General features: G+C 40.8%; 1 protein-coding gene across 3 annotated transcripts in view; it reads right to left on the reverse strand.

Moving 5' to 3' along the window:
* AHCYL1 (adenosylhomocysteinase like 1) overlaps window positions 1-16,386 on the reverse strand; it is an 82,337-nt gene that overhangs the window by 35,667 nt on the left and 30,284 nt on the right. For 2 of the 3 annotated variants that reach the window (XM_069756321.1, XM_069756323.1), the window contains exons 2-7: window positions 11,669-11,780; window positions 10,037-10,180; window positions 9,826-9,926; window positions 9,420-9,522; window positions 1,307-1,401; window positions 1,094-1,200 (exon numbers count right to left, since the gene is read on the reverse strand). In XM_069756321.1, coding sequence (XP_069612422.1) covers window positions 1,094-1,200; window positions 1,307-1,401; window positions 9,420-9,522; window positions 9,826-9,926; window positions 10,037-10,180; window positions 11,669-11,780 — 662 coding nt within the window. The remainder of the gene's footprint in view (window positions 1-1,093; window positions 1,201-1,306; window positions 1,402-9,419; window positions 9,523-9,825; window positions 9,927-10,036; window positions 10,181-11,668; window positions 11,781-16,386) is intronic. The other variant, XM_069756322.1, reaches the window with a different exon arrangement.

Raw genomic sequence — 16,386 nt, forward strand, 5'->3', positions numbered from 1 at the left:
GATAAAACAGTGATTTATCAAAACTACAGCTAGTGACTCCGTGCTATATTCAGGGTGTCTGCCCCTACTATATGCTGCTGTCAGGTGGCCTGGTGATAGATTCTTTTACAGATGGACAGACATTCTAGAGACTTACATTTACTGAAGCAATTTTAGCAGGCCATGTGTATAAAATGCAGATTCTTGTTCAGAATATTGAAAACACATGCACGCTCGACTAAACCAAATGTTACTAAAAGCATATGACCACCTTTCCTCAATCTGAGGCTGTCTATAGACTTACACAAACATGCTTTTAGTTATCCAGAGAAGGCATGCTGTACAATGCATAGTGTTATTTATTACTTCCCAAATTGTGTCCCCAACACCCCATTCCCATAATCCCCAATCCCCTCCCCTGTCACATCTATTTTCCTTGCTTTGGCAACACTAAATGTATTTTGGTCCTGCCAATAAAGCCTATTTGAGTGTGAGTGTTTAGGGTCTCCTTGTTCCACTACTTGGATAGACCCCTTCTTAAATATATTCTCTAGTATAAAACAAAAATAACACATTCTCTTCCTGCACTGGCGCCGATGTAAGGATGTCAGCACTGCGTCCTTCCTTGTTTGCTTGACACTGTTATGCCACATGAGCGCTGCAGCCAATCAATGGTCACTAATGGGTTGCAGTTCTCACATCTCCTTAAGAAGAACCTTGTCGTCCAAAAGAAGTGTCCCTCGGTGCGGGAGGTGAGTACCTGTTATTTTATTTTACACTGGGGAATATAGTATTTAAGAAAGGTTTGTCCGAGTAGTGTTCAACCCTGTAATAATGCACAGGGACATCTGGGTATATGCATACAAAGTTTGCAGGCAATCATATCAGGTATATAGACTCATAAATTGCCGCTTGTGCAAACTATCATGCGGATGGGCCGTGGGTTAGCGGTTTTTGGTTGTACGCCTTCACCTGTACCTGTTCCTGTATAGCTCCCTTACAAATCAACTTATCTTACACTGCATCATGTATTATAGTCTCTGGATGTCCCCTGATCATATCAGAAGCTGCAAGCATTATCATTAGTAAGTGTCAGGGCAAGTAATAAACTTACCGATGCACACCGGTCACACTCTCCTCCACAATACCGCGGATCTTTTTATAAACATTTGGGTATTTCTTATAGACCCAATGAGTTAAATCTCCTCCATCATCCAGGATCTAAGAAAAACAGAAGCTTGCAGTGACGTGAGGTTTAATAATTCTGCTTGTTACATGAAATACAATCGATAGCGTTCTTTAAATGAAAGAAGGAGCTTCCAAGTACCATGTTTGGCTGCCAACTATCACCATTCACTGAGCGATCAATGCACCACCAAAAATCATCTTCTGATTCTCCTTTCCACGCAAACACTGCAACACCTACAGAAATATGGGGAAAACAAGAGTAAAAAATACATTTTCATGTTGATTTTTTTGTACAAAGTGAAGTCAACATGTACTACGGTTTAGTAGTTTTCTCTGCTTATAGTAAAGTACGGTAACATTTTTAGAGGAATTGTCCAAGCAGTCTGAGCCACTCGATCTGACATTGCTGGGTTATGGCCGGTTGTCTCCGCATTGCCGTTTATTCACACCGAGTGTCAGATCATGTGTAAGCCTACATTGACACTTTAAAACCTAAATATGGTATATGAAAAATGCATTATTGATCCCATAAGGGCCAGCCTATTCCTATTCTTGGATTTAAGGAAAATAATTTTAGTTTTTCGTTTTTTATCATCCCAAATTATATAATGTTTCGGAGTTTTGTGTAGAGGTCAATGAATGAGATCTAGGGATTTTGGGATATGGAAAATTAAGGAATTCCATATCAAGGTAGAAGCATAAAAACACACAATTCCTAACAATATGGTGGCATACTTCTGCATGCTATCACATTGTAGCTGCCCTAACAGGTAGACACATGAACCAGCCAGCCCTAGGGACCTTTGCTAGACGCTAGACCTAGGACTGTCTGCATGGTGGTGGCAGCTGCTGGAACTGTAGTGATCATGGCTACAAGGTACAGTGCTGCCATCATGTTTGATGGAGGCAATGATGAGGTTCACTGCAGGGATTGGAGTCTTCTCTTATCCTGGCGGCTATGGCAGTAAACGCCAGTATATTGAGACTAAGAGGCGCAGTCAGACGGCTGATGATCACATCGCAGTGCACGGACTGGCCGGCCTCTCTCCTGGCCAGAGCGTGATGGCATCATGTATTTCTATGAAGCTGTCACGCTTGGGTCAGCAGAGCCGCCGGCCTGATTGCGCACTGCGATCGCCAGCAGTGTTATATGTCCATCTGACAACGTCCTAACTGTGATGGACATTTTTGTCATTGGTTGAGAAGATATTAAAGAAAGCTTACCCTTAGAATAAATTGGTTCACATAACATAAAATAAAAAATTGAGTGCCACTCTACTTTGAGCTCTTCATTATGCTATTTCTTGGTTGTTCCTCTTGGAAATGAATCAACGAATAACTATTAGTGGCCCAGAGGATATTAGTTGAGTCATGAGGCCTTCTGTATCTTCTAGTTTAACCCGTGCAACCCAATTTACACAAACATTTTGAACAAGAATTAAAAGGTGCTGTCTATACTGGACAACCCCTTCTTAAAAGGGTTTTTTCCATGAACAAATTTAATTTTAATCAATAGGTCTTGGAATAATAATAATTGGATGGGTTTAAAAAATATGTTCCTGTGCTGAGATAATCTTATAAATGTGCCACTGCTGTGTACTGTGTAATGCTGTGTCTGACCGTGCAGGAATATGGACTTATCATACCACATCTCCTGGGCAGTTGAGGAAGCAAAGCAGAGTATACAGACATTACAGCAAGGGATCATAGCTGCTTCCTTCTTTGAAGTAAAATATTTAAAAAAAAACTGGTAATGTCTTACCTCACAGAAAGAAGCAGCTGTGACCCCCTAAAGTAATGTCTGTATACTCTCTTTTTGCATCCTCCCCTGCCCAGGAGATGTGGCATTATTAGACCATGTTCCTGCACGGTCAGACACAGCATTACACAGTATTCTTGGTAGGTGATCAAATACTTATTTCATGCAATAAAATGCAATTTAATTATTTAAAAATTTTACAATGTGAATTTCTGTTTTTTTTATTTTTAGATTCTGTCTCTCACAGTTGAAGTCTATCTACGATAATCTTTACAGACTTCTCCATTCTTTGTAGGTGGGAAAACTTACGAAATCAGCAGTTTATCAAATACTTATTTTCCCCACTGTATGTAACCCAAATTGGTATTAACAAAACCATCAGCTTGCCAACAATCACTCACACAGCTCAATCGACAGAACAAAAATGTTATAGGTCTTGAAAAACAGAGACACAAATCAAAATTGTATTACTTATTTTTTTTTTTACAAACGTCTGAATTTATTTTTAGCATGTAAAGAAAAAACATTTACACAAACTCAATCGTATTGGGAATGAAGTCTCCAGGTCATTTTTAGCATACAGTGAACACCATAAATACAAAATTCAAAAAACAGTGACAGAATTTTGTTTTTTCACCAACTAATCTGAACTTTTTTTTCCCCGTTTTTCATTGCATGGTTAAATGAATGTCGATATACAAAATTACTATTTATTCTACAACACCTGACCCTGTCATGGCTAAATCGACAGGAAAATAAAAGTTATGGAGCTTGGAAGAGAGGGCGAGAAAAATACAAACGTAAAATGAAAATTGGCTGCGAAATCAAGGGCATAAAATAGAAACGTCACCTTTTTTCAACTAATTTTCCAAAATACTTCAGATGCCAGAAAAAAATCTCTGTCTACCTTATCAGAGTTAATTGTTGATTAGATCGAGAAAGAACAGAATAGCAAAGTATGCCAACAGGGAAGGGATTAAGTGTTATTCTCACAATGCTTCATTAAGCACTCCCTTTGGCACATCGATAAATTAAGAGAAAGTCAGGTTTTCCCCCAGCTAAAGCCAATAGACGGGAATATCAAGCTATAAAAACAACATTCAGATGGTTACACAATGCGGCCACTGTTCTGCTTAGTTTACATGGACTTTGTGCAGGCAAGTACTTGGATCATGCTACCTGGCATTCCTGGCAGGCTTACCCTACTGTTAGGGAAGGACTTCAAGGTGACTGCAATACTGAGACCAAAAACATCTGTGCAACTTGCCACCCTACATTTTCAGAGCTGAGATTTGGCTGTAAAAAACAGCCTGCAGAGTGCACAGGATTACATTTAATTCCAAAAATGAGAATGTAAATAAAGAAGAAAAAGTTAAAAAAAGGGGGAGCTAGTCATGGGGGGCTAGTCAGGGTACAGAAAAAAAAACGTTTAAGTCTAGAGACCCAAGAAAAGCTGTCCAATTTTGCAAAACTTTGGAAAACTTCCCTGAACATCCTCTACAAGTGATTTACTGAATATATTATTAAGAGGCGAAGACAGTGTAATCTGGGTCTGCACGTCAGAGAAATGACAGTCTTAACCAGGCCAGCTTATAAATGAAAATGTAAACCATGCTTTATAATAAAAATAATGGAGGAGCTAACGTGGTCTTTGGAGGGATATATATATACTGTACATATATAATTTCCAAATTGGGGAGAACCCCAAATAAACCCTCACTTGAAGACCATAAAATGCAACTGTTATTTCTATTAATTAAAATAAAGTATATACAAAGGGTATAAAATGTTTTGTCCCTAATCTGTCTTAGAAGTCTGCAGTTATTTTGTGCAGTATTCCTGCTAATTTATATTTAGAAAGTGTATAGCACCCGGTATGCTAATATATATTGGCAGAATAGGACAACACATCTTAGCATCAGCATCCCCCCAACATGTTTCACCGCTCTAACAGCATCATCAGGGGATGGAACATAAGTTTTGTATTTGCTTGTAGTGCAAACTCGCTGTACCATCGAAAATTGAGGTTGTCGTAAGAGATTGCTGATTCTGGTCATGTCACATTCATGAGCTTCAAATATTTGACTTATCCTCAATGAGCTAATTCATAAGGGTTCTGAGTCAAGACCAAGTTGGTGATGTGAAGTGAAAAGATATAGCCAGAAATTAAATTTATTGCATTGAATAACTAAAAATTGTCATTTGCATATGTATTCACTCCTTTTAGGATGAAGTCCCTAAAAAATGTTTGTGCAAGCATTTATCTTCATACATCACACGCTTAGTGAAAGGAAGTCCACCTGTGTGCAATCTAAGTGTCATATCGTCTGTCAGTATATATACACCTTTACCAAAAGGCCACAGAGGCTGCAGCACCATTAAGCAAGAGGCACCACTAACCAAACAACACCATGAAGACCAAGAAGATCTCCAAACAAGTCAGCGATAAAGAAAATGTATCATCTTTAACTTTAGGCCTTTTAAAGTTCAATTCATCTTCAACTTGCTTAGGCTTCTTTCACACTTCCGTCGGTACAGGGCCGTCACAATGCGTCGGAGCGACGTACCGACGGACGTTGCGAAAATTCGGGACAACGTGGGCAGCGGATGCAGTTTTTCAACGCATCCCTGCCCATTGTAAAGTCTTGGGGAGGAGGGGGCGGAGTGCTGGCCGCGCATGCGCGGTAGCAATTGCAGAATCCACGAAAAAAACGTTCCCTTGAACGATTTTTCGATACGACGGTCCGCCAAAACACAACGCATCCAGTGCACGACGGACGCGACGTATGGCCATACGTTGCGATCCGTCGGCAATACAAGTCTATGAGCAAAAAACACATCCTGCGGGCAACTTTGCAGGATGCGTTTTTTGCACGGAATGACGCATTGCGACGAACAGCAAAAGACGGAAGTGTGAAAGAGGCCTTAACTGTTCACAATAACAGTAATTTTGACCAAGGGTGCCCAAACTTTTACATGCCACTGTAAATATTTTGGAATGGCCAAGCCAAATCCCAGACTTAATCCAATTGAGAATCTATGGTCAGACTTGAAGATTGCTGACCAAAACAAGCTGCACACTTCATAGATGTGGCCTTTATGGAAGAGTGGCCAAAAAACAGCCTTTACTTACACACAAGAATTGTAAGGCTAGATTTCAGTTTGCCAAAAGACACGTGGAAGACTTTCCAAACGTATGGAGGAATATGCTGTGGTCAGAGGAAACCTAAATTAAAGTTTTTTGCCACCATGGTAACTACTATCTATGGCGCCAAACCAACATAGCTCATCACCCCAAGAACACCATCTCCACCATGAAACATGGAGGTGGCAGCATCATGCTGTGGAAATTTTTTTTTTGTTAGCAAGGACAAGAAAAATGGTCCCAGCCAATGGGAAGATGGATGTTGCAAAATACAAGGATATTCTTGAGCAAAACCCGTTTCAGTATGTCTGTTATTTGAGACTAGGATGGAAGTTCACCTTCCAACAAGACAATGACCTAAAGCATACTCCTAAAGCAACACTCGAGTGATTTAAGGGGAAACATGTAAGTATTTTGGAGAGGTCTAGTCAAGTCCCAGACCTTAATCCAATTGAGAATCTGTAATCAGACTTGAAGATTTTTCTTCACCAGTGGTAACCATCTAACTTGAAGGAGCTGGAGCAGTTATGCCTTGAGAAATGGGCAGGGAAAAAATCCCAGTGGCAAGATCTGGAAAGCTCATAGAGACTTATCCACAGTGACTTGTGGCTATAATTGCCACAAAAGGAGGCTCTACAAAGTACTGACTTTAGAGAGTGAATAGTTATGCACACTGAAGTTTTCAGTTATTTTATCCTATTTGATGTTTGCTTCACAAACCAAATGTTCCAGGATGGGGGGAGGGGGTGTCTGAATACTTTTGCAAGCCACTGAATATAGTATTATTTATTCAATTAATAGATATTTGAAAAGAATTAGTAGTTAGCACAGCGCAAAGGTTTTAGGCTACGTTCACACTAGCGTTGTGCGCCGCTGCGTCGGCGACGCACAACGCACCGAAAAACGCGTGCAAACGCACGCAAAAACGCTGCGTTTTTCGACGCGTGCGTCGTTTTTTGACGAAAATCGGACGCAAGAAAAATGCAACTTGTTGCGTTTTCTTGGTCCGACGCTAGCGTCAAAAAAGACGCACGTGTTGGAAAACGCAACAAGCAAAAACGCATGCGTCCCCCATGTTAAAACATAGGGGCGCATGACGCGTGCGTCGCCGCTGCGTCGCCCGACGCTAGCGCGATGCACACTAGCCGAACGCTAGTGTGAACGTAGCCTAAGGCAGGTGAGGAAAACATGCTGCAAAGTTAGAGTGCTTTCAAAAATAGAAGTGTTGATTGTTTATGTTTATCAATAAAAATCCTGAGTGAAAGAACAAAAGAGAAATCTATCAAACCAACATTTGATGTGACCACTTGCACACAGTTTTGAAGTATCTTGGCAGGGAGGTTGTTCCAAACATTTTGTAGAGCTTACCACAGATCTTGTGTATGTAGGTTTGCACAAATCCTTCTGCTTTTTCATGTAAGACCACACAGACCTGATAATGTTGATATCAGGGCTTTGCTGAGACCATATAATCACTTTCAGGAATCCTTGTTCTCTAGCCTGAAGAAAGTTTTTAATGACACTAGCTGTATGTTTGGGGTTGTTGTCCTCCAAGAAATTTAAAGCTAACAATATGACTCCCTGATGATATTACATGATGGATAAATATCTGCATGTATTTATCAGCATTGAGGACATCATTAATCTTGAACAAATCCAGAATGCCATTTGCTAAAATGCAGCCCCAAATTTGCAATGAACTTCCACCATGCTTCACTGTTGCCTCCTGACACTCATTACTGTACTTGATCTGCTCTCCAGTCCCATAGCGAATAAACTGCCTTCTGTTACAGGCACGTTTTATATTTGGACTCATCAGTCCAGAGCACCTGCTGCCATTTTTCTGCATCCCAGTACCCTATGTTTTCTTGCATAGTTGAGTCACAGGACTTTGTTTCCAAGTTGGATGCAGGGTTTTTAACTGCAATTCTTCTATAAAGACAACTTCTGGTCTAACTTTACAGAACAGTACCTGGGTACAACTGCTGCTGCCAGTTCTGAGCTGATGGCACTTGTGGACATCTTCCAATTTCAAAGTGGAGTAAGCATTATGTGTCTTTCATCTGCTGCATAAGTTTCTTTGATCAACCTCTTCATCTACAGTCCTCAACGTTAACCATTTCTTGGTGCTTTATCAAAAGAGCTTGAACAGCACATCTTAAAACCCTAATCTGCCTGAAAGTGTTTGCCAGGGAGAGACCTTGCTGATGCTGCATAACTACCTTCTGAATTATTGTTGTGCCCTGTCTTGCCGTATTGTATGACCTGTGACATGGAAAAAAAAAGTCCTGGAATTGATGATTTGGTTTAAACCAATTTTACTTTGCAACATTTTTTCCACATCTGCCTAAAATGATTGCACAGTATTGTATGTGTATTAAAATGAGAAAAAGTCCCATACTCACCTTTAAAAATCCCCCATCACTCCAGCAGAAATCCATCTTTGTATACTAAGCTGCAATGATGAAGCCATGCCCACAACAGACTGATCACTGCGGTGGTGACGTACAATCCATACTGACATCATACTGTGTCACGTGCCAATTACAGCATGTCATCACACTGCAGTCACATATACAAAGACTGGCACTGTGCAGCTTATACCCAGATGGTTTCAAAATAATGAAATACGGAGGCTCTGAGTTTGGGCGGACTTCTGTCTGACACACTTCAGTAATACTGTGAACAGTCTTATGTGCTATTTCCCCAGAAAAAAAGAGCCTTATCAAAGTTGGCATTAAAGAGGGCATTCCTATGATGTTTTGTGGAAATTCATCGTCAGGCTAAGATGGGGATTTAACACCTATGAATAGGGATGCAAATATGGACAACATATTTCTGTTTTTCTTGAAGACATTTAGATAGATTAATTAGTAATCATTTATATTTTATTCTTTACAAGTGCTAGTGAGAGAACAGGCAAAAAGTGTATATATTAAAATGTTCAGAAACTCTACTTAAAGGGAATCTGTCAGCAGAGAAAACCAGGATGCAGCACTGGTACACTACAGTAGAGAAAAGCAGGATGTAGCACTGGTACACTACAGTAGAGAAAAGCAGGATGTTACACTGGTACACGACAGTACAGAAAACCAGCATGTAGTACTGGTACACTACAGCAGAGAAAACCAGCATGTAGCACTGGTACACTACAGCAGAGAAAACCAGGATGTAGCACTGCTACACTTCAGCAGAGAAAACCAGGATTTTATCAAACCTGCACCAAGCCATCTGGTAAGTGATAAATCGCTGGAATCAGACATTCAGCCCGCACATCATGCTTTTCTCAGATTCCATAGTAAAATCTGCTGACAGATTCTCTTTAAAACCCATATCGCAGTCACTTACCTGATTCCGCCAGAGCAGCAGCCACTTCATTTTGAGTTGAGTAGATATTGCAAGCGGACCAACGACATTGGGCCCCAAGTGCACACAAAGTCTCGATAAGCACCTAAAAATAAAGAAGAGTGTAACTGTCACACACATATACAAGGAGGCGAATATTAATATTTCCAGGACTTCAAGAACTCAGGAAAGTAAATTGCTATTACTAGTTGTATATTAAGAAAGTGAATCTTTATCTGCATGGTCTCAAGTTGTAATTTACTATGTACAATTTATTAGTTTTAGACAAAAAGAAATGAATAAAAGCACAAATAAACCCAACTGAAATAAAGCATTTGTGTTGCTGGAGCAATGGCTCCATCAGTAAGCAATACATCCTCTTCTGCAGCTTTGGTATCGGCGCACTCACCCCAGTCTGTGCGGTAATGTGCGTACAGCCCACTATCTTCGCTCCTGCCAGTGGTTTCTCGCCTTGCGCCCTTTTTCTCAGGGAGATCAGAGCGGTCATTTCTGTAAATGAGAAATAGATGAGTACTGACGGATTTCTCCTAATGATACAACAATATTCTGTGTGAACTACTCCGGTTCCGCCTTGCTCCTCCACGAACATCAGGAGTCACCTTGCTCGGCAATTTCAATCTCTCTCCGTCCAAACTCCGCCTGCTTAACGTTCTTGACGCAGAAGTCGCTGCTGCCTTTCGAGGTGGTTTGTTGCTTGTCACGAGGAGACGTCTCGTCATCTGAACTGTCCGTGTAGGAAGCGACTAACAGAAGAACACATAAATATGACATCTAGTATACGCCATATTTGTTGTCAGGACTATATTGTATCTGTGCGCCTTAGAAAACAAAGTCTCGTAGAAAAGACGTTAGACACAGTGTTCAGGGAACAGTTCTGGCCTATATTTTATGGATGACCAACACTTCGAGGAAAGGAAATCCCAAAAACTTTGGAGCCTAAGTTAAAGGAGTTTTCCAGTTTAAGAAAACAACTGCCCCTTGGCACACTTTGTTTAAAAAAAAAAAAGTGCCTTCCTCACCCTCCCCTGGTCGAGTATTGAGTACCGATGTCTGTAATTGTCGGCAGCACTGATATTACATCGGCAGAGCTGCAGCCAATCAGTAAACTCAGCAGCTCTTAGCGTCTCGAGCTGACTACTCAGGCAAAGCCACTGATCTCAGTGATTGGCTGCAGTGCTGCCAATGTGACGTCAGTGCTGCACACAATAAGATACCGGGAGCAGTGGCAGAGTCTCAATGCTGGACCCAGGGAGGGTGAGCTAAGCTCATTTTTTTTAAACAAACTGTGCTTGGGGAAAACCCCCTCAGAATCTCATCTCCTGAATATATTATAGGCTAGTGATCAGTGTAAATTAGGTATTTTTCTTGTTTAACAACAAGTTCATTATCAAAGTGGTAATAAGTAACAAATGAACAATGCACATGACTTGCAGTAACCGTCTTGAGACTACAGCACTTTGCTTCCTTGTTTCTGTCATTAATGACTGGTGTATTACAATATCAATTTTGCAAATAACTACACCCTAAAGATGTTTTGTCATCTGCAGAGTTTTCTAAGTTACCTTTGTCTGTATATAAAAGCTCTGAACTAGTGATGTACTCTTTGATCGGGCTTTCCCGAGCACGCTCGGGTGACCTCCAAGTATTTGTTAGTGCTGGGAGATATAGTTTTCATCGCCTCAGTTGCATGATTTACGGCTTCCAGATACACTGAATACATGTGAGGAATGCCTGTTTGTTAGGGAATTCCCACATGTATCTGGAAGCTGTAAATATATATATGTAATATGTTTTGCAACAATAAGGTTGTAAAGGTCTTAAGATAACTCACTGGCTTTACCCATCACGAGATGCTTCTTGTGTGGCACCATGGTAATAGGGCACCTTTTTATAGGCCATCAGTTGATATTATTTTTCACTAAGAGGCAAAATGGTTTTCCAATTACTGATAGGTTTCAGCTGGTGTCATGACTTTCCATGGCTTTTTGCACCGCTCTTTTTTCATGTGTTTAATATGTTTGTTATTTCTCATTATATTGGACATCTCTGGTTTGATCTATTTGCCTGTGTGGATTGGATAAGTTATTACCGACATCTGGTGAGAATTTCATGTCAGTAACACCTTTAGGAATACATTAGCATAGAAAATTTGTGACATGTTCAATACTTTTTTCACATGTTGTATATAAAAACACACATATACACATGTATACATATACCCACATACATACCAGAACTATAGCTGTCAGTGGATGATTGAGAGATAGAACGTGACAGAGATCTGCGTCCTGTCTTAGTTGGAAACTTGCTAAACTCTTGCATGTCATCTGCAAACTGGATCTGCTTCAGAAAAGAAATAAATGTACAAATTTATTATATAGAGGCTCTCTGAAATACACAGATGATAACTAGATGAATATATAGATAGATGCGCATGCATTATATGTATATAAAAGCGTCACACGCCATATTGTAAATATTACATATTGTATGATCAAAAACTAACAAAAGTAAAAATAAAATCAATTTCTTATACAAGGTATTGTAGTACAAGAAATTGATTTTATTTTATTTTTTAGTGTTGGAATATAATGATTTTTTATGTTTCTACAGATGTTTGTACCTTGAAGAAACATATCGAAACGACTCACTCCACCATATAAAAGATTTATTTGTATATATTCAAATAAATGCACAATATTTGTATACAAACTTTGCTTAAAAATCGCTCAAACGAATATATTCCTCTGTCTATTGTAATCAAAATAATCAACCCTTTTAGAAGGGGATGCAGTCTAATTATACTATATGGGTATGTGCACACGGTGCGGATTTGCTGCAGTCCGCAGCGGATTTTACCACGCAGAAACGCTGCAGATCCGCACTGTGATGTACAGTACAATGTTAGTTAATGAGAAAAAAAAAGCTGTGCAGACGGTGCGGAAAAATCAGTGCGGAATTGCTGCGGATTTCAAAGAAGTGCATGTCACTTCTTTTGTGCGGATCTGCAGCGTTTCTGCACCCCTCCATGTTAAAAATCCGCAGTGGCAAAAACCGCAGAAAATCCACACAAAATCCGCAAGAATTCCGCATAAAAACTGCCCAAAATCCGCATAAAAACCGCAGCTGCGGATTCTGCCAGGAGCTGCGGATTTTGTGCAGAAAATTCTGCACCTCTTTTCTAACGTGTGCACATAGAGACACGGGTCTATGGAACATAATACGTGTATGTCCCCTTTAAATGTGTACTTGAGGTAAATTTACATATGATGAATCTTTTGAGTATTTTGGGCGACAACATGACATGTAATATAATTAGGGGTTGAGTTGGGGGCTTTTGGGAAGCCAAAGGCGGCGCTGAGAAGTTTCTATTTACGTTTACATATTATGAATGGTGGGGTGAGTCATAAAAAATGCTAATTGTATGCACATGAGACAAATTCTTGCAATTAAGATGTACAGTACTGTGACTGCACTATTGTCTATAATATTAAATATATGAGTCCCTTGAGATACTATGTACAACTGAACACATGTGAGTTGCACATACAGTTGTGGCCAAAAGTATTGACACCCCTGCAATTCTGTCAGATAATACTCAGTTTCTTCCTGAAAATGATTGCAAACACAAATTCTTTGGTATTATTATCTTCATTTAATTTGTCTTAAATGAAAAAACACAAAAGAGAATGAAGCAAAAAGCAAAACATTGATCATTTCACCCAAAATTCCAAAAAAAGGGCCAGACAAAAGTATTGGCACCCTCAGCCTAATACTTGGTTGCACAACCTTTAGCCAAAATAACTGCGACCAACCACTTCCGGTAACCATCAACCATCGATGAGTTTCTTACAATGCTCTGCTGGAATTTTAGACCATTCTTCTTTGGCAAACTGCTTCAGATCCCTGATATTTGAAGAGTGCCTTCTCCAAACTGCCATTTTTAGATCTCTCTACAGGTCTTCTATGGGATTCAGGACTGGACTCATTGCTGGCCACCTTAGAAGTCTCCCGTGCTTTCTCTCAAACCATTTTCTAGTGCTTTTTGAAGTGTGTTTTGCGTCGTTGTCCTGCTGGAAGACCCATGACCTCTGAGGGAGACCCAGCTTTCTCACACTGGGCCCTACATTATACTGCAAAATTTGTTGGTAGTATTCAGACTTCATAATGCCATGCACACGGTCAAGCAGTCCAGTGCCAGAGGCAGCAAAGCAACCCCAAAACATCAGGGAACCTCCGCCATATTTGACTGTAGGGACCGTGTTCTTTTCTTTGAATGCCTCTTTTTTTCTCCTGTAAAATCTATGTTGATGCCTTTGCCCAAAAAGCTCTACTTTTGTCTCATCTGACCAGAGAACATTCTTCCAAAACGTTTTAGGCTTGGTTCATATTGCGTTAATGTGACCTCGCTAACGGACAGCGTTGCACGGCGAAATTAACGCCGTGCAACGCGTCCGTTAGCACGCCCATTAACAGCAATGGTGACGTGCATCACTAGCGCTTGCCATTTTCGGCACGCGCTAGCGATGTGCCGGTGTTTTGTGGCGCGCAGCGGACGCTGCTTGCAGCGTTCGCGGCGCGCCCGAGGTCTGCTCCCCGCTCTCGCAGATCAGAGATCTGCGAGAGCGGGGACGTTTAACGCGACCCCATAAAACAACATTGCGTTAGTGCAATCCACTAGCGCTAGGCGCTAAACGGATTGCTCTAACGCAATATGAACCTAGCCTTAGGCTTTTTCAGGTAAGTTTTGGCTAACTCCAGCCTGGCTTTTTTATGTCTCGGGGTAAGAAGTGGGGTCTTCCTGGGTCTCCTACCATACAGTCCCTTTTCATTCAGACGCCGACGGATAGTACGGGTTGAGACTGTTGTACCCTCGGACTGCAGGGCACCTTGAACTTGTTTGGATGTTAGTCGAGGTTCTTTATCCAACATCCGCACAATCTTGCGTTGAAATCTCTTGTCAATTTTTATTTTCTGTCCATATCTAGGGAGGTTAGCCACAGTGCCATGGGCTTTAAACTTCTTGATGACACTGCGCACGGTAGACACAGGAACTTTCAGGTCTTTGGAGATGGACTTGTAGCCTTGAGATTGCTCATGCTTCCTCACAATTTGGTTTCTCAAGTCCTCAGACAGTTCTTTGGTCTTCTTTCTTTTCTCCATGCTCAATGTGGTACACACAAGGACACAGGACAGAGGTTGAGTCAACTTTAATCCATGTCAACTGGCTGCAAGTGTGATTTAGTTATTGCCAACACCTGTTAGGTGCCACAGGTAAATTACAGGTGCTGTTAATTACACAAATTAGAGAAGCATCACATGATTTTTCGAACAGTGCCAATACTTTTGTCCACCCCCTTTTTTATGTTTGGTGTGGAATTATATCCAATTTGGCTTTAGAACAATTCTTTTTGTGGTTTTTCATTTAAGACAAATTAAATGAAGATAATAACAATACTTTTGGCCACAACTGTATGTACGGATATGTATGGATCTATATATTAATTGTGGTTTAATTGAAACACCTATTTATATATCAACTGTATAACATTGCACTGCTTCAAAAAGTTTCACACTTGGAACGAAACATTTCCCTGCTATGATGGGTCAATAAACCTTTGAAAATTGGTTGTATATTTGAAGATACTGCGGAGATTAGCGCAGAGCTTACAGCTGTTCTCTGCGTACGTTTCAGGACGGTATTTGGCCATATAAATATACTTGGTGTCAATAAAAAACGTAAACCTGTAATACCTGCTAGAACTCGGAACTAATAGGTCTACGTGTCACTGCTGCCCTCTATCACCATGTTCTGTGTCCTATCTAGTAAAAAGAAAGCTATCTCACCTAGTGCTTGAAGTCCAGTTTGCACAGAACCAGGTGGATCCACAGCAGATAATGAGCTCAAAGAAAAAATTGAAATTATTAATGGATTTAAAATAAAGAATTTTACCAGATGTTGGCACAACAACTCTTTTTTTCCCTTTGAGCACATTATCTGTGTCCTTCCCCAGTCTACATCGTGTATTTCACGTTGTACATCAGTATACTGCACTTATGTTCATATCATGCCCCATTTCTTAGCATCCATCACCATACTCAGCAGTTTATAAAACTACAATTCCCAGCACTCCCAAATAGCCAGGGATGGGCAAGCGGCTGTCCGGGCATGATGGACGCTGTACTGTAAGGCTCTGTGCACACGTTGCGGATTTAGATGCGGATCCACAGCGTTTTTGGACCCGCGGAATTGCATCAAATCCACAGCGTAGTGCACAAGCAATGTTAGTCAATGTGAAATTGACATTTGGTGTGCACATGCTAGTCCCATCCGGCTATGCCGACAGCAGTAGTCCCATCATCCGTCTACCATGTTTAAGTGTAGAAAAAACAAACAACAACACACACATACAGTACACGCATATAAACATACAACATACAGTGTATATACTCACCAATCACCTAGTCCCCGAAGCCCTCTATCACCTGTAAAAAATTTCAAAATAATAAACCAACAGTATACTCCCTGATCCGATGTAATCCATTTAATAATGAGTGTCCCACGATGATCTCCCCTGGAGGTCGGCAGATGCAAAAGATCTCCAGGGGCTCCGGTGATACGACGGCAGGTATCCTTCTGCACTGTATCCCTCCACTGCAAAGTTCATACTGTCACTTGCAGCACCGCTGCGTGGGAAAATTCTCACACAACAGTGTGGTAAAGTGAGAGGCCATTGAACCCTCAGCGATAACACTGCAAGAGCCATTGTCTCCTGTTAGTGTGTCACTGGAGGCCTATAGAGATGTCACATCTCCTGATGTGACAGCTCTATAGGGGAGATCGTTGTGGGACACTCATTATTAATTGGACTGTGTCAGACCAGGGAGTATACTGTTGGTTTATTATTTTTTATAGGTCATCGATGGCTTCGGGGAATTAAGCGTGCTT

This window comes from Ranitomeya imitator, chromosome 3 (assembly GCF_032444005.1).
Source record: "Ranitomeya imitator isolate aRanImi1 chromosome 3, aRanImi1.pri, whole genome shotgun sequence".
Taxonomy (NCBI): domain Eukaryota; kingdom Metazoa; phylum Chordata; class Amphibia; order Anura; family Dendrobatidae; genus Ranitomeya; species Ranitomeya imitator.